Source organism: Cupressus sempervirens, chromosome 9 (assembly GCF_028749045.1).
Source record: "Cupressus sempervirens isolate cs-2001-9-10 chromosome 9, ASM2874904v1, whole genome shotgun sequence".
Taxonomy (NCBI): Eukaryota; Viridiplantae; Streptophyta; class Pinopsida; order Cupressales; family Cupressaceae; genus Cupressus; species Cupressus sempervirens.
The window spans coordinates 265,531,927-265,553,131 of NC_143126.1; the positions used below are offsets into that span (position 1 = coordinate 265,531,927).

Below are 21,205 nucleotides of genomic sequence, written 5' to 3' on the forward strand. Positions count from 1 at the left end.
TTACTTTGAGTATGTACGATCTATAGAGATTCATTTCGAATAAATGTCTTTCATTTATTATTGGAATGATTCAAGGTGTTTTTTAACTTATTATATTTGTTAATAATACTACGTAGTGTTACAATGTTACACGTGGTTCCCAAATAAAAAATAGTTCTAATATATTTCATTTAATAAAAAAAAATTATGCTTAAAAATAAATTTTAAATGTTTTCACAAGTTGAAATCTATAAATAGATATATATTTTTTATTTTAGATTTTTACTTTTCAATTATTAAAACTTAATTATATTTAATTTAAAGAATTTAAACAATAAATTAATGATTGAATGTGTTACAAATTTGTAATATCATTGTTCTATAAATTAAAAACAAAATTACATGCAGTATACAAATATATTTTTGAGCTAATTTTTTAATGTTATAATATTAATTAGAAAAATTTATGGTTGACAAATTCAAGAAATGTCTTAAAAAAATTATATTAAGATCATTTAAGTTTTAATTTAATTTTTTTTTGTTGAGATTGAATATTATTCAACATGTCTCTCAACTGTAATTGTGTTAGAAAAATTTTTAAAATATATATTTTTAAAAGATATATTTTTATATTCATCAAAGATTGAACTAAGTACTCTCTTATAATTTGCATCCATCTACATTAATCTTTACTGATTTTATATAAACCATGTTCATATAACTAAATTTTTTCAAAGATATTTAACAGTATCCTATCGACTCGACATTGCAGCTCGATGCAAGCGCTAGTAAAATACTGATATGAACGCGATAAGAAGATACCCACAAAATTTCTGATATGCATAGTAAGATTCATCAGAAACATGCATTAAAAAATTTGAATTTGAACAAGATATTTCTGAAATATTAATAAATTGCCAATTTGAGCATATTTCTTACCCCTAGTTCTGGTTTACTTTTGTTTGTTTATTATTGACATTTGGCCGAAGAAATTTAAGGACTCGTCATTGGCCTTATTCTGCGCATATACTGCAATTACATTTGTAAATGACATCATTTTGTCAAACTCTTTGTGCATTCGCCCAAAAAACCAAATTTTTATTGTAGATGGGAATGTGATGATTTGCCCTTGATAAATTGTTCTTTGAACTGGGTTTTCTTGTATTGGCATGGATATTGCCACATTTAACCAAACACCTTGAGTGCTACACATCCTTGTGAGACTAAACAAGAAGTTATATTTTCAATTGCGAAACATGTGTGGTGGATACCATCAGATCCATCTAAGAACTCACCTGTTTTTTTCTAGCATCTTGTTTATCATTTGAGCTCTTTTTCCTTAATTTTTGATGTGTTGTTCAAAAATAACTTATATAGGTTTTTACGGCAAGGTTTACAACACTTCATATCTGGTGTTGAAGGTCTGCAAAATGGGCTTTAATTATTCATTGGTTGGAAGAAAAAGAGTTGACAGCTGTCTATTTATACCGGAAGTTGTACATTACATCTTATTCCTATTTGATTTAAGATAAGAAGTTATGTCTACTTATTCTTGTTTTTATTTTGATTAGAAGTTGTACATTACATCTGATTTCTGTCAATTTCCTTTACCAGTTTTTGCTTTTCAGTAGCTAGATTAAGCAGCTGAGTCTTTGAGGAGCTTGGGTGAGAATGGCAGAGGAGGCTGGGGAGTTTTATGTTCGGTACTATGTGGGGCACAAGGGCAAATTCGGCCATGAGTTTCTTGAGTTCGAATTTCGTCCTGATGGTAAGCTTCGTTATGCGAACAATTCAAACTACAAAAATGATACCATGATTCGCAAAGAAGTTTTTTTAACCGAGGCCGTGCTCAGAGAATGCCGTCGGATCATTTCTGAAAGTGAGGTGAACATTTTTCCCCAAGTTTTTATGGTTTGTGTGTGATTTGTGAATCTTGATGCGAGAAACTTTGTTGAAGTTGGTTCATTGCTGCAAAATCGGTTCACCTCTGACTGATAGAAGTCTTGTGAGAAAAATCCATACCACTGGCTTAGAGACGATGATCAAGGGGTATCTGTTACCTCAAGGGCATACTAGATTTACACCCTGCCTTGTCCTTCGGGATATGCAGGAAACAGTCTGTTGGATATAACTTTTTTGTTGCTAATTTCAGTGCATTTTCATGACTACTGTGATTTTTTTAACCACTTAACTCATCTCAATTGAGGTTGTTAAAGTTTTTGTCAAGTTGCAGAATTCAGTAGGTAAACAAAAGTTTATTGGTCATGTGATTTTTTTAAAATCTTAGTGGGGAATATCTAATTAGGCTTTAGTAAATGAGACAAAACTCATTCTTTAAATAAGGGTTTAGGGCTTTGATGTTTAATACTAAATTTGTAAACTTTAATGTGCTACCAATTAAAGTTTTTATCCAGAGCTTGTGTGTATTTTCTGATAATCTGTGTGCAAGAACCTACTTGAAGTTTCATGTCCTTTTAAAAATAGGTTTTAACTTTTCAATTTTAGGGCTTCCACATGAATTTTTGTAAACGTAATCATTTAATGTAAGAAATCTGTAACAAATAATGGTAAACTTTAAAAAACCCACTTTCTAAAAATGCTCTTAGAGTTTGCATGCAAATTATTTTAAAGTATAATTTGCGACCTTTATTGAACTTTGCTAAATAATGTAGATAATGAAGGAAGATGACAATAACTGGCCTGAGCCTGATAGAGTTGGGCGACAGGAGCTGGAAATAGTGATGGGGAATGAACACATTTCATTTACAACATCCAAAATAGGGTCGTTGGTCGATGTCCAGAGCAGCAAGGATCCTGAAGGCCTTCGTATTTTCTATTATCTTGTTCAGGTATGTTTATTTACTGTTTTTTGCATAGAGGTTTATGTTAAAAAACTAATATCATATCAATAAATCCATCTTTTGATTAAGCTTCAATTAGTTAGCTTGATGACCTGATGGGTGCCTATGGAATCACTTTTTGTAAATAATAATAAAGAAATATGAGTCAAGGTACCAGGTTTTATTTATGAGGTCCACATAGGATGTTAAAAGTTTTTACTGGTAGTTTTTATTTTCAGCAAGCTAGAAGTTTTCAGGTTTATTAAATCTTTGTTTGCAAAATATTTCTTATTATTGTACACTCGAATTGTGTCACACTCTAAACCCTTCTATCCAAACGATTCCATGAGTTCGGAATGTTCGAATGCTGGCTTAGAGCTCCCTATCCACGGAGTGCAAGAAAATATGTTTCAAGTTTGAAGGCTCTCAGCCGAGCCTTAGAGATACGCTTCTTGCTAGTAAACCATGCAACGAGAGGTTCTTTGAGACAAGAGCAAGAATGCAAGTGTCTACAATGAATCCCTCAAGGATACAAATGCAAATATGAAGACTACACTAGAATGAATATACAAAGTGCAACTATTCTAAGCATGAATGAGAGTGTTACAAAACCAACTGTTAAGCTATGTGAGATTATTGCAAAAATAAAAGCTAAACTAACATGCAACTATGCTAAGAATGCCATATGATCTTATGCTAGTATGATGGAATGAGAGAATGTAGACAAGAAGTGAGAAGTTCTCCACAAAGTTTTGTTGGGAAACCTGCAGCATAACAATATTCGAATGAGGATCGATCCTTTGAGGGGGAAAGCTCTCTCCCTTTTAAAGTTGTACAGACGGTAGAGATCAAGATGAAGATGGTGGATGATCAACGGTGGAATTTGAAAAGAGGAGTGATCCATGTGTACACATAAGTCAACCAATAGAATATAAGTTGACTTGTCATATAAGACAAAAGTCACAAAGCCTTTTCTTTTAATTGCAAAATAAAAAAAGGACTTTATGTGTGCACTTTAAGTGGGTTAGAAGAATGGGGTCTTTTATTTAATTAAAAGGGGACATGTTCTTTTAATCAAATAATGAACTTAGGATAGCATAGTCAAACTATAGGTTATAATCAAATTAATTGATTATTAGCAATTTGGTCTAGGTAAATGATTAATTAAATTAGCCAAAATGCTGAGAAGGTGACTAATAGTCTAGATGACCATTTTTAGGTGATTACATTTGCCCCTGTTTGACTAATGTGTGATCAATTTGGGAACACATTACGTCAAAGAAAACAGAAGCCAAGTAGACAGCAATAGAAATAGATATTTGATTCCGAAAAACGAAATGCAGAAAGAGATAGCAAATCCTGAATGTATAGTCTGATAGCAGTAGTACTAAACACTAGGATAGAGATGATGTCAGAATTCAAGAAGAATACTAACACCTAGCAAAGTAGATAGATCAAGAGCAAGTGAAAAGATAAAACAAATGCTCCTAAGAAGTAGATAGCTGTATCAAGTATTGATAGACTATTTTTGCCCCCTCGGGATCGAAATCGAAATGAAGTAAGGGGAATGCAGAAATGAGCTCGAGATATAGCAATGTCTGGGATGATAGATGAATGATTAGAACCAAAGAGTGACTATAAAAAATTGATAGAATGCCCTAGTTTGACCAAAGTTGACCGTGAAGGATAAATCATAAAAATTAGGTCAAATCGAGTAGAAAGATGATTTAGACGTGAAAAGGTGAATAGAAGTAGATATGAAGCATAGAAATGATGAAGGCATGAAGATGCCCCAGCAATGATTCGAAGATTAGACCTCAAAGGGTCAGCTAACTGCTTAGAAGAAGGTGGAATTTTAAAATGCAATTTTAACCATCAAGATGAACTCAGATTTTGATTTTGATCCCGAAAATGGATCCGGGATGTCGAAATTAGCCAAGGGTGCAATTTTCGTGCAATTCCAAGATGTTTGAAAATTAGGTCAAAATGAGGTTGGAAGCTATAAAAGGGGCCCAAGTGTCATTTTCAAAAATCATTTGTCTTTTGTGCCTTGTGGAGAGCTTTTGAGTGGTTGAGAGGCGACGATGGCTTTGGCGAACATTCCACTTCACCGACACCGTTTCGAGCGCAGCTGGTTGCACAACCGGCCAGAGCAGTATGGTGCGCCAGTAAGTAAACACTTTTTTGTCATGTTTTTGAGCTTTTTTTGGTGTTTTTTTGCACGTATGAAGGGTTTTTCGCAAAATATCGTGCGATACTTAAAAAGTATCTCACGACTACTTTGTAAAATATCGCACGATAGAATTTTGCAAATAAAGTGTTGCACAACTGTTTTAGGTTCTATCGTATGGGACATACCCATATGTCGCATGAACCAGTGCGAAATGTTGCACGACAGAAATGTGTCGCATAAATTTAATATAAGTATCATACGATACTGTTTCAGAAAATTGTATTGGCCTCAGTGGAAAAAAAGATCGCACAGATGCATTTTGGCATGTTTTTATGAGTTTTGTGCATTATGATCATGTTTTCGATATGTTACTGATGTTTGCATGTTTTGTGTTGACAGGAGATATTTCCGTCATTACATATTAGAGCCCCCAAGGTGGTGGGGCTGCGTGTTGTAGACCTTTTGAGTAATGTTGAGCAGGCTGCTATATCTGCTATGGATTTGCAATGGGTCATACGGATGCCCCATATACGGGCAAACCATGGATTGCTGACTGCATTGGCCAAGCGGTGGCACAGTGAGCATAACACCTTTCATTTACCGACTGGAGAGGCTTCTATTACACTAGAGGACGTGTATCGCATCTTGCGAGTGCCATGCCATGGCGAGCCGGTAAGTTTGTCTGATTGATCGATCATGTTTTAGCAAGTTGATGTTGATGCCAGCTATACTAATGTCAAGTTTGGTGATATGTCACAGGTGTACTATGATCAGACCCCGACAGAGGGGCGAGCATCTATGTAGCAGATGTTCCAGGATGTGACCATCCTAGACCGTCATCTGAGTTGGGAGCGACTGATTGATGATTATGGTGCTGGCTACCCTCTGCCGAGTTTGTTATGTTCATTGGTTGCTTAGGCCTTGGTGACTGATAGGAGCCAGAAGGGCTTCCCATTGGGATGGGGCAGACTGGTGGCAGATTTGATTGCTCGATCGCGCAGGATGGCATGGGGGTTGGCAATCCTAGCCGATATGTATCATGAGCTCCATGAGATAGTATACCATGGTGGTGGTTCTTGGGCATGTGGAGCAGTGCTGGCACGGATTTGGGCTTGGGAGCACATTGCAGTGATTTGACCACGAGTGCAACCACGAGAGCGGAGCTAGCCTTACATTTTTTGTTATAGAGGTTTTATCCCACAAAGACATAGTGGGGATGTGACCTATTATTGAGGAGTATTTGATGAGCTGACAACGTTCATGTGACGACCGTACCGGGAGTGCCAGTGGTGGTCAGATTCGTGGGAGCTAGACTATATGCGATATAGCAGGCCATTGGTGGGTCGGAGCACAGATATAATAGAGTGATTCGTGATCAGCCGAGTATGGCGACAGTTTGCGAAGCGACAGGGGATATCGGTGGAGACGACCACCTACGCTCGGATGCGCGCTAATGAGGCCCTAGGAAGGTTACCGATGTTGGACTATCAGACGGCGGTACGGGATACAGCAGCTCTAGTGGTGACTCCCTGGGATTACCGCCCAAATGTGGCAGATGCGGGGGCAGATCCAGTATACCTTTATGAGAGGCAGAGGCACCCATTCCCATGGTTTACAAAGCCTGATGCACTATCGACAGGAGGTGGACATGGAGGGGGTGGAGGCGGTAGATGGATGGAGGTTGGAGAGGGATCCCGAGCAGGGATGAGGAGGATGCGAGCACAAGCCGCGAGGGAGATGGAGGAGGAAGAGGAGGAGGAGGAGGTGCTACTGAGGCGACGGCGGGCGACACGAGCAGAGGAGGTACAGGCAGAGTAGGTGCGGGTAGAGCAGCCAGCACGGGGAGGTGATGACTAGGATGCGAGGATCTGTGCTCTGGAGGTAGAGCTGTAGACAGCTCGGGTAGCCATCGTAGTGTGAGACCAGCAGTTGATAGATGAGCGAGCATGGGTGGATGAGCTCCGGAGGGAGCGAGACACTGCCAGGCGAGAGCTAGCACATCATGGTGCACACGCCGCTTATTATTATGCCACCTATAGGGGTGTGGTGCCACTAGGGCAAGGACTTCCCGATTACTCAGAGCGAGCGGGCAGATTAGAGGGTGCTGTATAGCCGCTAGATAGGAGACAGGCTCCACCACTAGGGCCACCACCTCCTGCTGCTGGAGAGGGTGCCAGTCAGTCATAGGCTGATAGTTTTGACATTTTGAGTGTATAGCGTGTATTTTTGAGACGGATATCCAGATTTTGGATCTCATTTTGTATATGTACTGTGACACATTGAGATATATATATATATATATATATATATATGAGATACTGGATTTTGATTTGGCAGTTTTGTGTACTTATCTCAAATGGATGTTTTAGCATTTTGGTTTTCATGTGATGTTTCAGTTTCTGTTTCTTGCCCATGTATGCGTTGGCTTGGATGGTTATGCTCATGTATCTCTCTTATGTGCGATGTTTTTAGCTCTTACGTGTATGATGTAGACTTTATGTTTCTGAAAACATGTGACACTTGGATAAATTGAATGTGATGTTTAGATTAACCCCTTATGATGACAAGATAGCAAGATAGAGATGAAATGAAAGCTCAAGAAGATGAAAGATAAAGAAAGCAAAGAAGAAATAGTTAGCCGAAATGTCCGCAAAAGGATGAAGAGAGAGCTCTCCCCACACGCAGGAATGCAAGACTAGACTAAAAAAAAATGGACCTAAAATGCAAGCTAATATGCAAAGTGGTTTACCAGCAAGAAGTACATAACATTTAGACTCTTAATTTCATTATTGAGCGTTTATTAGGGACATCATGAGATCATACAACCATCACTAGTATAACTATGAGGATATGAATATGATCGATATTAGATAGGTATGTGGAAATCCAATCTAAGCATCAGAGACATGTAAGTCAAGATAACTACGCGATTAGATTCCCTAAGTTTAAGTTAGCAAGATTACACCTGTATAAGCGCCAGGATAACCCCCAAGTGCGGTCTTGCGAAAACAGTCAAGGATGATATGTTTATAAGTCAAAGTGTCAAATAGGACAAGCATGAATGCTTAAAACACTATAGACAAATAAAGTATACCCACAAGCAGAAATCAAGAAAACATGCCCCATGCCCCTAGTCTTCTAGTCAATGACATCCTTGAAAGACTATTAGGGATGGAACATATAGTAAAGAAATCGTCATAGACAACAGACAAAGTAGATAAAGATCAACATAGCTTAGTCATTTAAGTGTTGAAGTGCGTGTGTGTAAGTCACTTGGCCATTTCTTCAAGACTTGATCCTGATAGTGAGAAATATCACGACATCGAAGACCGTAGGTAAACTCTCTGATAAGTGTTGAGAAACACTTGATGTCAAGTTGGGGGGTAGTGTTGAGAAACACTGTTTTGTAAGTTGCCAAAGAAACCCTAATGCACAAGGATACCTCAAAATACGCTAAGCTGTTGTGCCCCCAAGACGAGGACAAGAAAATAATCCCAAGCTAGGGAATGTGTAGCAAAATGGGTGATTGAGATTGATAGACATAGGTGCAAGGGTCTCAAGTAGCGCCTGTTTCCAGGTTTTCACCACTTGGCAGATTTTTTCTTTTCAGGACTTTTTTTCAATTTTTAGTATTTTTTCAAGATCATAGATATATACAAGATAACTGAGCAGCAAGCCTCTAAGCATAGAACTTCTTCAAATGTAGGATGTTGATAGGCTCTGCAAGCTCTTCCCCTTCAAGAGTAGACAACTGATAAGCACTAGACCCGAATGCTGCTGTGATAATGTAAGGGCCCAACCAGTTAGGTTCAAATTTCCCTTTCTGCTCTCGATGTTGCTGATTTTTTGGATTCTCTCTAAGCACGAGTTCACCTACTTGAAACTCACGAGGGTGAACTTTCTTGTTATACTGAGTAGACATGTGCTTCTGATAAGCTCTCATGTGATCAAAAGCAGCCTTACAACGTTCATCAAGAGTCTCTAATTCCTGTACTCGCATAGCTCTATGGTCCTCATCAGTTATCAACCCATGTAAGGAGACTTGCAAGGAGGGGATCTCGACTTCTAATGGGAGGACAGCCTTAGAGCCATAGACTAGAGAAAAGGGCGTGGCCCCTGTAGGAGTACGAATGGTAGTTCTATAGGCCCAAAGTGCTGGATTTATCTGTAGGTGCCAATCTCTCCTAGACTTATGAACTGTGCGATGTAAGATTTTCAACAACGTTTTATTGGAAGCCTCTGCTTGACCATTCCCTTGAGGATAGTAAATAGAGGACCAGTGTTGCTTAATTCGAAACTTTTTGCACAACTACTTTAAGTCTTTATTCTTGAACTGCCCTCCATTATCCGTAACAATAGAGGATGGGATACCATATCGGCAAATGATGTGATTCAGTATAAATAGGGCAACATGTTTGCCTGTAGTAGTAGATAATGGTACAGCTTCAACCCATTTAGTGAAATACTCCGTTGTTGTGATGATGAATTTATGACCGCTGGATGAGCTTGGGTGAATCTTTCCTACCAAGTCAAAGGCCCATTGTTGAAATGGCCAATATGTCACAGAAGGGATTAACTCTCGCCCGAGAGCATGTATCAAGTTGCCATGGAGCTGACATTTCTGACAGGACTTCGCATAGCGCACAGCATCAGCTTGCATGGTGGGCCAATAATAACCCGTCCTAAGCAGTTTCGGGCAAGTGCGGGGCCATTAGAATGTGCCCCACAAATGCCATCGTGGACTTCGGCAAGTGCCTTCTCAGACTCTTCTAGCTCTAAACACCTAAGTAGTGTTCCGTCTAGACCCTTCCTATACAAGTCACTAGAGATCAAAGTGTAATGTGAAGCATTACAAAGAAGTTGGCATTTTTGGTTGCGCGTGAGGGTTTCAAGTATAACCTAAATATGCAGGTAGGAGAAGATAGCCGTGTAGCGGGAGGAATCATGACCCACAACAATGCAGATCACCTGGTTATTTGAGGAATCATAGGTAGGGTGACGTAGTTCTTCCACCAGGAACTCAAATCGCGATTCATGTTCTTGTAGTTGGAGGATAGATGCTAAGGTGGCCATAGCATTAGCAACCTTGTTTTCTGCTCTAGGAATCTGTTGGAAGGTTACAAAGGTAAAATAATTCCTTAGAGTATCTATCAACTTCTTATAAGGGATCAACTTGTCATCCTTCGTTTGGTATTCATTGTTTAGTTGGTTCACAACAAGTTGAGAATCGCCATAGATGTGTAGTTCAGTTATCCGCCATTCAAGAGCCATTTTGATCCCATTTGTTAATGCTTCATATTCTGCAATGTTGTTTGTACATGGGAACAGGAGTTTGTAGGACTTTGGGATCGTATAACCGTGAGGGGAAACAAACAAAACACCTGCTCCAGCTCCATTCTGAGTATGAGATCCATCAAAAAACATCTTCCATGTCCTCTCAGTAATATACATGATTGAGGCATCTGGAAACTCAATTTGCATAGGTGTTGTATCTTTGAGTGGAAAGTCAGTCAACTGGTCAGCTATGGCTTGTCCTTTGATTGCCTTATGTTCAACATACTGAATGTCAAATTTAGAAAGAATCATCATCCATTTAGCAAGACGAACAGTAAGTGCGGCTTTACTTAACAAATATTTCAAAGGATCTATCTTAGCAATCAAGTGAACTGTATGCGCCACCATATAATGTCGGAGCTTTTGAGAGGCAAATACTACAGCAAGGCATGCCTTCTCTATACTTGTATAGTTTATTTCATAAGCTACCAAAGTTCGACTGATATAGTATATGGCTCTTTCTTTACCCATCTCATCACTTTGGGCTAAGAGTGCTCCTAGAGAAGAATTCGTAGCTGAAATATACAGAATCAAAGGTTTTCCCAGAATGGGTGGCATCACAGCTGGAGGTTTTGCCAAGTAGCCTTTGATTTGATCTAAACTCTGTTGACAATCACTGTTCCAAATATGGGTAGATCCTTTATGCAGATTTTTATTGAAAGCTTGAGCTTTATCAGCCAATTGAGAGATAAATCTTCTTATGGATTGTAGATGTCCTTGCAGACTTCTAAACTGGCTGATATTCTTTGGTGGAGGCATATCCATGATAGCTTGGACTTTTTCAGGATCAACCTCAATGCCTTTTGCTGAAATGATATACCCTAGCAATTTCTCAGAAGTGACACCAAAGGCACATTTTTTTGGATTTAGCCTAAGTTGAAATTGTTCCATACGGTCCAATATTAGACTAAGGTCTCCGAGATGTGTGTCTCGTTTTTTCGATTTAGCCAGTGTGTCATCAACATAGTCTTCCATGTTTTTATGCATCATATCATGAAAGATGGTTGTCATTGCTCTTTGATATGTAGCGTCAGCATTTTTAAGCCCAAAAGGCATGACATTCCAGCAAAAGGTACCCCATGCACATGTATAAGCTGTCTTTTCTTGGTTTGCTGGAGCTATCTTGATTTGGTTATACCCAGAAAATCCATCCATGAGCGAGTACATCTCATAACCCGTAGTCATGTCCACGATCATATCGATGTTTGGTAGTGGAAAGTTATCCTTGGGGCATGCTTTGTTGAGATCTCTGAAATCAGTACAAACTCGTATGGATTTGTCATGCTTAGAGATAGGTACAATGTTGGAAATCCACTCCGCATAATCAATGGCCCTAATGAAGTTTGCACTTAAGAGTTTTTCAAACTCTGCCTTGACTAGTAGGGCCACATGTGGATGCATTTTTCTCAACTTCTGTTTTACAAGCTTGACATCTGGTGAGATTGATAAGTGATGCATGATGAGATCTGTATCAAGCCCTGGCTTATCAGAGTATGTCCATGCGAAGTTGACCTTCTTGTCTTGAAAGAATTGAGCAAACTATGTCTTTTCTTCGTTTGACAAGGACTGAGCTACATGAATAATCTTAGGACATTCTTCTATACCCAAGTTGATAGGTTGCGTAGGTTCAATGAGAACTGAAGATCTATCCTGGAAATAGCTTGGCAGACTACCAAGTACCTCATCCGCAGGTGGCTCAGGGAGGTTTTCACCATTAGATACGCCTTTATTTTTACTTTTTTGAGGATCAGACATCGCCACAATGTGGTTTTCGCCATCTGACCGCTTATTTTTTCTTTTAATTTTTTGACTGAGGTACTTGATATCTGATTCTGTCATATTAACCGCGGGTTTGCTGGTGGAAGAAGTGACGGGTTCAATGGCATTCAGGTAACAAGCGATCTCATAGTTGTTTTGGAAAGACTGTATTTCAGGTCTTTGATTTTGGAGAGACCAATCTATGAGATCCGGGTGAATTAGCAAGAGTGAGGCGGAAGTTTCAATGTGATTGATATGGAAGGAGTCATCTTTGGTGACTTGTGAGGTCGAGCCTATAGAGAATGTCGCAAAGGAGTCCAACTCAAGAATAGACCTAGAGGGACTAGCATGATCCATTGAGACATGTTGTCAGTCAAACTCATCCGACCCTATACTAGACCGTTCGACTACATTTGGTTGGGTTGTATAGGCATGAATTACATCCACCCCTAGCTCGCAAGATGCATCCGAGAGACTTTCCCACTCATACTCATGAGAATCTGTACTCTGATCTCTAGCTTTGAGACGAGCAATATTCTGTCTAATTTGTCCTCTATTCGTGTCCTTAGGAGTAGATTCTTCTTGTTCCTGTTGTTGGAAGGTAGAAGCTTCCTCATTATTATTAGTAGTCAATATTTCTTCTCCCCAAAAGAAGGAAGTGAGAGGGACAAAGTCTTTGTCTTGTGAAGTGGTAGCAATTATGGGAGGGTCATCACCCTCCGATTCGCTAGACGTGAGCAATCTTCGATCACATGTTGGTATATCATTGTCTAGCCCAAAGCCTAGACCAGCAATGTCTCGAGTATCATGACCTTGAGTGTGACTTAAATGTTCAACTAGAGCATTTTTATGACCAGTTAAGGACCCATGGCCCTGATAGCCCATTTTTGTTAGAAATTTATAGCCTTTTCCATATCTTTTAGGAGAAATAGGAGTAGTCACTGTAACTTCCTCGTCTTCCTCTTCTCTATAGATCCAGTCCTTAATGGTCTGTTCTTCCTTTTCTGCTTTTAGAGGTATTGATGATTGCACAAAAGTGCCAAAAAGTGTCATAGCGGAAGCAGAAGGCTTCTTTGCGGTAGTTGGTTTCCCATAGGACCAAGGGGAAACTGGTAAGGCAGCAATAGAGTCCAAAGTGTACTCGCCCATACCAAGGCTCATCATTTTTAGTTTTTGTTCACACTCTATGAAAGATGGTGTTGGCTCATGAGAAGAGCGGTTGTGTGGGACCAGCATTTCAGCAGCGGACGATGTGTTGATGGACATCGAGTTGTCACCGAGGACAACTATCTCGGTATCATTGAATGGGAACTTGATGCATTGATGGTACATAGAGGGCACCGCTTGCATGTCGTGAATCCACGGTCGTCCCAACAACAAGTTATATGCGAGAGGTATATCTAGGACCTGGAAGACAACATCTTTTTCCACTGGACCAACTCAAATTGGTAGCACAATTAAACCCTTAGAAGGGCGTTCGACCTCATCATAGGCTTTTATGGTCATCTTTCGCCTAGGGTCAATGGCAAATTCTGACATGCCCAACTGTTGTATCACATTGAATGAGATAATATTTAACCCTGCACCATTGTCTATCAGGACTCGGCGGACGCAAGTACGGAAGATTTGAACTTTGACATGGAGAGCAAGGTTATGGGGATGACTGAGAGCTCGGTCATCTTCTTCAGAAAAGGTGAGATAGTGAGGTGAGGAGATGTGGTTCACCATAGCTTGGAATCGTTCCGCATCAATATTTGTGGGAACGTTGGTAGAACGTAAAGCTTTCTCAAGGATATCCTTGTGCAAAGGAGATAACTCTAGCAATTCGAAAATGGAGATTTGTGCTTGTGTGCGTTGTAGTTGGCTAACAAGATCATAGTTGGAGATCTTGGAAGTAATTGGTTGCTTAGATGATGAAGCATTTTTAGGGTCATGAGTAACTTTTAGGACAACCTTAGATTGCCCCCTAGTAACAACGTTAAGTGGTTCACTTTGAGAAGATGAAGACTCAGCCACTTGGAGTACCACCTTGGGTCTAGTATCAGTATGGTCTTGAGGAGTGGATCGTGTCCTTAAGACCACTTTTAGTTGTTCATCTTCAGCATCATAATTTGGCCAGTTGTCATTGTTGGAGCTTGCCATACATATGTATTCAACGGGCTCAAGCATGCCTATAACATTATCAGTGTTAGTGTAAGCATTACTGATTTTCGCTTCATGATTCTTTTTGACAGCTTTTGAGGTTTCACCGTTCTCGTATTCTGGCAAGGGTTGTTTAAAAGCTTTGTGGTCAGCATTTTTAATGAGGCCATCTGTGACAACTTTTCCTTCCTCAATGAGATCTTGAATTACGTCTTTGAACTTAAAACAGTTTTCAGTGTTATGACCCTTGCTTCAGTGATAATTGCAAGTGTGGTCTTCTCTCCACCATGGAGGTCTGACACGTGGATCATAAGGACGAGAGTTGTCCGGTAAAGTAACCAGTTTGTTCGCAATCAAAGTTTTCAGAACCACCTCATAAGGCTCAACCATAGGCGTGCAAACATGTCGTTTCTTGGTAAACTTAGAGCTCTTGTCAAATGTTTGTGGTTTCGAACTTTCTTGTTGTTTCAGAGCATAGATGGCGCTAGAAAGGTTAAACGCAGGTTCCTTGGTCTTAGGAGTGTCCCCTACTCCATCGTTGACAACATACTTGTTCTTATTCCAAGGTTTTCCTTTGTCTTTACCATTCCCATTGTTACTTTTGTCTTTGTTTATAACAATGTCACCTCTTTTGATAGCAACATGCTCAATGCGATATGCACTCTCCACCATGGCGTTGAAGGATGTGAATAACCGTTTTCTTAGATCAAAGTATAACTCGGATACAAGCATATTGACAAAAATGTCAATTTTTTCAGCCTCAGGCACTTGCCGAGGATACCGAGAGTATAAAGATTTCCATCATTGAAGGTACATTGCAAAAGGTTCTCCTAATTTTTGTTTGATGTTGCATAAGTCTAGCATAGTCACAGGATGTTGAATGTTGTATGAATATTGCTGGATAAAGCGTTGTGCAAGTTCATCAAATGTTATAAGAGGAGGACTCAATTTTGTAAACCATTCCATAGCTTGTCCTCTTAGACTCCTAGGAAATAACCTCATAAGAAAGGTGTCTTCATGCATAAAATCCATGCTAAGAGCATAGAAATGTCTCGCATGATCGTGAGGATCACCTTTTCCATCATATTTGTCATATTTAGGAACCTCTATATCTTTAGGAAATGGTAGCATGTAAAGACTCCTATCAAATGGAAGAGCCAAATTGATTCAACAAATGATGTCTTAGGTGGCTCTTTTGAAGTTTGCAGTTGTGCAAATTGTTTCCTTAGTTCCTGTATTTCTTCCCTTAAGATTTCAGCCTCAGTGGGCTCTCGTTTTGGAATTATATGCTCAACATCAAAACCTTGAGGGAGTTTCCATCCCCTAGCTGCCATGTATTGGAAGTATTGGTCTCCATTTTCCTCTAAAGCTCTAAGCATTAGTTTTTGGGCGAAGCCATCTTGTTGAAATTTGATCACATCTTCGCTAGTTACTTCTTCATCACTATCATGATGGGATGGTTTAGGTGGTGAAGGACATGCGCCAGCGGCAACTCTAGGAGTCCTTGGTGGTGTGTGATTGCCATCATTGTTCTCAAAAGGATTTCGAGGACAATTTCTTTTATGTCCTTCATAGCATGCTTGATTGTTAGTGTCGACTTGTTGGTTTTCTCTTTCCATAGCGTATATAGCCTCCAAAGTCTTTTGGGTTTCATGTGCTTGTTCTTCTAAGTGACATTTAATTTCATCAGGGTGCACCATAGTGACTATACCACTTGTATCCTTGGGTGTCTCAGAGGGTGTACCAAATGGATTTTCAAAACTATAAAGCGGATTACGCTTAACGTTAGCTGTTTGTGTTTGGGTAGACTCAAGATCTTCCACACAAAGTTGTTTGCGGGGACGCTTAGGTGGTGTCTCAAATTGCCTGAAAACGAAAGGGGTATGATTACCATCACCACCTTGATGTCTGGTTGTGACCAGCATGTAAGGATTTGTCTTTGCTTAATAGGATAAGAGAAGTATGTCGGATTTGAAGCTATCACAACCAAGATTAGTCACTTGTCAAAGTATATCAGATGGCTTGTCAAACAGCGCTCAAGAATTTACAGTACTGGTGACTCGAGTTGAGCAGGCGAGCAAGAAGCTCAATAGCGAATAGCTAGAAGAGAGGTAACCGGATTTGACAAGTGATTCATTAGGGATGTTTTAAGACTTACATTCGATGGACTAAACTCATCTTTTCGACTCAGGACAACTTTCTAACATACAAATGTATGACCAGGACTTAGGAGATGGAAGTGATGAGACCCTAGATAAAAAAATCAAAACACAGACCCTATTTTGGCATCAAATAGTTCCAGGCGAGACTTTCTCAAAGACCAGGCGATAGTAGGACAGCATAAAATGTCGTATGATACAGTTTGAAACATCAGGGCGACACTTTTCTTGAAGGCGACAGTTCGCACAAGTTGGTGCGATAGAACGCAGTATACAAAGGCAATATAACTCACAACATCAGGGCGATACAATTTTGGAAAAATTCTATCGTGCGATATTTCTTCAGAGACCAGATGATAAAGTGCCAGTTTGTGTGTACAAAAGACCAATTTTGACTCCAAATTTTGTGTTTTAATCTCGACAGCCAGGTGGTTTTTCAAATCAAATAGTGTACGTTTCAGTTTGTGTCAGTTATCAGCAAGGTTTGCAAACAGTAAGTGTTTTGACATGTCTTCATACAGTTGATCAAGGGTAACAACAACCTTGTCAACATGCACTTGTGATATCAGAATAGCCTTCCTACCAATATTACTGAAATGTTTATGTTGCGAGAACATTAACATGGGTCAACACATCCGAAAATAGTAGCCAAGCAATCTATCTTAAGGTCATGGTTCATTACTCAACAACTTGGCCCACGCTTGATGCTCCTTCACCTCACACCAAGTGGTTACCCACAAGAGATATTGGCTTTGTCATAGAAGTGCCATAAGCACAACTAAGGGAACACATATGGTGAGTGTAAAATCTTGGGGTGATCTGGGTAGTCCACTAGGATCGATCTTTGCACCAAGAAGTTGAGCAGCTAAAAAGGGTAGTTACTAACTTAGGATGTTTAGATAGGGCTTGCCTAGTGATCTCCCTATGGTCGAAATCTCATAAGCGATCACACTAGGTGAAGACAAACATTACGTCTACCAAGGTTTTGTGTCCTTGGTAGCCTTGAGTTTATAGTGGGTTGGAAGAGCTGGGTAATTTGCTTGTCCCCACTTGGGTCGTTCCTCTCAGGTTGTCTGAGCGCAGGCCCACTAAAGGATCCTAACTATCACAAAATGGATCTACTCTCAAGAGTCCGGATTTCTGATTCACCACAAGGGTGAAGAGCATACTCTCCTATCTCGATTGTTTCCCCCAAGCACGCCAAGAAGTCTCAATTACCCCTTGTTTTCGAAAATCCAAAGACAAGTCCGAATTTTTGATTCACCACAAGGGTGAAGAGCATACTCTCCGATTGCCAAAGGACCCCAATTGTAAGTTTTAATTGTGCCTATGAAAGATAAACAACTAGTATAAGCCACACATTGAATAAAAGTAAACAAACAATTTGGGGTTTTTATGCGTTGGGTAGCCTTGCAAACAATAGTTAGTAGCCCTTGTGCATTTGAAGCTTTGACATGTCATCTTTTAGGCAATGTTTCAAGTTTTTAACATGGCAACCTGCAACCACAACCATTAGCACCACGGGTTAGCTTTAAAAACAAAAGGGAAATCTGCAAGTAGACCTCTGTAAAATAGTTTAAGAGCCTGTAAAAACCAGAAACCAACCAACAACCCTTAAAAACTGACCTGAACACCTCAAACAGCAAGCAACTCTCTGTCAGGAGATGGTTTTTTTGCTGAAAAACTGTCGTATGACACTTCTTAGCTCACTGGGCGACATAATTTCTTTATGCGATATATTACCTTTAGCCAGGCGACATAGTTGACTATAACAAGGCGACAGTTTTCAGTATACTAGTGTGACACTATTTCCACAAAAAGTATCGCACGACAGTACTATGAACTATCATACGAAATTGGAAAATGTCGCCTAGAACTGCGACTGTAAAAAAAAAGAAAGTACAGATAGTGAGCGAAAAAAAGCAATACAATGAGAATGCAAAGGACAAAACCTGATCTTCTGCCCCATGGTTGGGGGCCAAAAATGTATACTCGAATTGTGTCACACTCTAAACCCTTCTATCCAAACGATTCCATGAGTTTGGAATGTTCAAATGCCGGCTTAGAGCTCCCTATCCACGGAGTGCAAGAAGGTATGTTTTGTTGGAGTTGAGGAAAGCCAACTTCGAAGACGCCCAAGATCACCTGCATGCGAACTTGTCAAAGAGAAGCCATAGAAGGGGAGGAGCATGGAGCAAGGGAAAACCCTAAACGGACATGAGAGACAATATGTGCAAACACAATAAGAAATGTATTTACAATGGCTTATGATGTGTTGTACAATGAGAGAGAGCCCGAATATAAAGAGCTCATGGAAGCTTGTAGAACAAGCTGGAAGGTGGTAGAAGATAAGGATGACAACAAGAAGGGAACAAACTCCCGTGTTGTCAACAACTAACCACTACATGCATTAAATATGAAATATTAAATAAATGCATGACTTAAGTAAGCTTAAGCAATAGAATAAATATTTAAATATTAATTATTTACTCTAACATGTTTCAAGTTTGAAGACTCTCAACCGAGCCTTAGAGATACGCTTCTTGCTAGTAAACCATGCAACAGGAGGTTCTTTGAGACGAGAAAGAATGCAAGTGTCTACAATGAATCCCTCAAGGATACAAATGCAAATATGAAGACTACACTAGAATGAATATGCAAAGTGCAACTATTCTAAGCATGAATGAGAGTGTTACAAAACCAACTGTTAAGCTATGTGAGATTATTGCAAAAATAAAAGCTAAACTAACATGCAACTATGCTAAGAATGCCATATGATCTTATGCTAGTATGATGGAATGAGAGAATGTAGACAAGAAGTGAAAAGTTCTCCACAAAGTTTTGTCGGAAAACCTGCAGCATAACAATATTCGAATGAGAATCGATCCTTTGAGGGGGAAAGCTCTCTCTTTTTAAAGTCGTACGGCTGGTAGAGATCAAAATGAAGATGGTGGATGATCAATGGTGGAATTTGAAAAGAGGAGTGATCCATGTGCACACACAAGTCAACCAATAGAATATAAGTTGACTTGTCATATAAGACAAAAGTCACAAAGCCTTTTCTTTTAATTGCAAAATAAAAAAAAGACTTTGTGTGCACTTTAAGTGGGTTAGAGGAATGGGGTCTTTTATTTAATTAAAAGAGGACATGTTCTTTTAATCAAATAATGAACTTAGGATAGCATAGTCAAACTATAGGTTATAATCAAATTAATTGATTATTAGCAATTTGGTCTAGGTAAATGATTAATTAAATTAGCCAAAATGCTGAGAAGGGGACTAATAGTCTAGATGACCATTTTTAGGTGATTACAATTATGAATGTGCATTTTAAAGTACACTGATGAGTTGATTTGAGAATGACTCTCAGAGACTCAGACAGTGCATTGGCAAAATTAACCTATGTAATTGCTGAAAACATATATGTGAAAATTGAGCATATTGCACAAATTTTAAGTTAATCACTTCTGAAAACTGAGTACGGCGATACAAATTTTACTTTGTCTTGTCGCCTCTCATTTTCTAGTCCTTTGAAGCATAGCACAGCTGATCCTACAGATTGGAAAATAATAATTTTTAGATGTTACTTTCACAATAACAGATAAAATCAAGAATCATAATTTTTTTATTCTCTTCGGTACCACAGCACTGTTGACTATGAACGTACATAAACAGCTATTCCTATACTTTGTTTTGCTAAAGCTGTCCAGGCTTTGAAAATGTTCATCTTCGAGCCCATATCTGTTGAAGCTGACGTCTTAATGGCCTGAACAAAGTGCCAATTGATATCTTGGACCACTAGTAGCTTAGTGCTTCGCATAGTGAAAACAAAACTTTGAAAGTTGAAATGGAGTAATGATACCTTTGGTATAACTGGACTGTCTGTTAGAAAGCTTCAAACACAGCTCAAGTAAGCTTGTAGCATTTCTCTTGATTTGCTAAGATCTCCATGTAGGACAATCTTCAGCTTAGATGCCATGTCTGAGGAGTCTCTCTTATGTCAAATCCACCTGGCCCAGTCCAGTGGTGTATGTCATTCCTTGTGGGATTGATACTGTCTTCCACAATATTCCGGGACTCTGCGGGTCCGAGGCAGAGGCAACCTTTCCGAGGCCAATGGCCGCTGGACTCTAACTCGGCCGAGTCTTGGCAGAGTCCACGTGGACTCGCCAAGTCCAAGGACTCTGACGAGTCTCGAGCCTAAGACTCCAAATTTTTTTTTTAAAATCTAAAAAGATAGAGATTTCTAGAAGGTGTTTTTTTTCAGTGTATATTAATTTTGAAAATGATATTGTGGCATGTCACGAATTTATTACAGATCGAATCTTAAATCTTAAATCTTCAACTTTATATTATGTTATTTAGTTTTTTTCTTTCAGAAATTCGCTGCTATACTTATGTGATCTATGCAAAATTGTGTATGAGTGTTAAGTAGCTTCTATTTATCTCAATTATTGTGTATTTGATGTCAATTGACTAAATGATTCATGAAAAAATTGTTAAATCCTTAAAATTTTTTTAATTTCATGGGTTTTTTGATTTTCCAAGTCCTTGCCGAGTCCTGGCCGAGTCCGGTCACCAAGTTCGATTTTGACTTTTCGAGTCAGAGGCTAGTCCGAGTCCCGTAACTATGAAATTTCAAATAGCCAGAAATGTTTTTTTTGGAGATCCTAAACTCGTGGCACAATACCTATTTAGTCAGAATGGCCTCAAAACGCCATTGCATATGATGAAATGGTTATAATGATGAGCTACAATTTAAATATACTAAAGCTTTGTGAATGGTTGATTTGCATCAATTGTCTCGGATTTGTGGATAG

The 21,205-nt window shown here is 39.2% G+C and overlaps 1 protein-coding gene across 4 annotated transcripts in view; it reads left to right on the plus strand.

Annotated features, from left to right (window-relative positions):
- Positions 1 to 667: 667 nt before the first annotated feature.
- The window catches only part of LOC149538473 (protein mago nashi homolog 2), a 41,544-nt gene continuing 21,006 nt past the window's right edge, over positions 668 to 21,205 (plus strand). Inside the window, exons 1-4 of one of the 4 annotated variants that reach the window (XM_089799804.1) lie at positions 709 to 824; positions 1,401 to 1,472; positions 1,594 to 1,863; positions 2,652 to 2,828. In XM_089799804.1, the coding sequence (XP_089655930.1) occupies positions 1,651 to 1,863; positions 2,652 to 2,828 (390 nt within the window). In that variant the 5' untranslated portion in view covers positions 709 to 824; positions 1,401 to 1,472; positions 1,594 to 1,650. Of the gene's footprint in view, positions 825 to 1,356; positions 1,476 to 1,593; positions 1,864 to 2,651; positions 2,829 to 21,205 lie in introns of those variants that run through there. The other 3 variants (XM_089799803.1, XM_089799802.1, XM_089799806.1) reach the window with 3 other exon arrangements.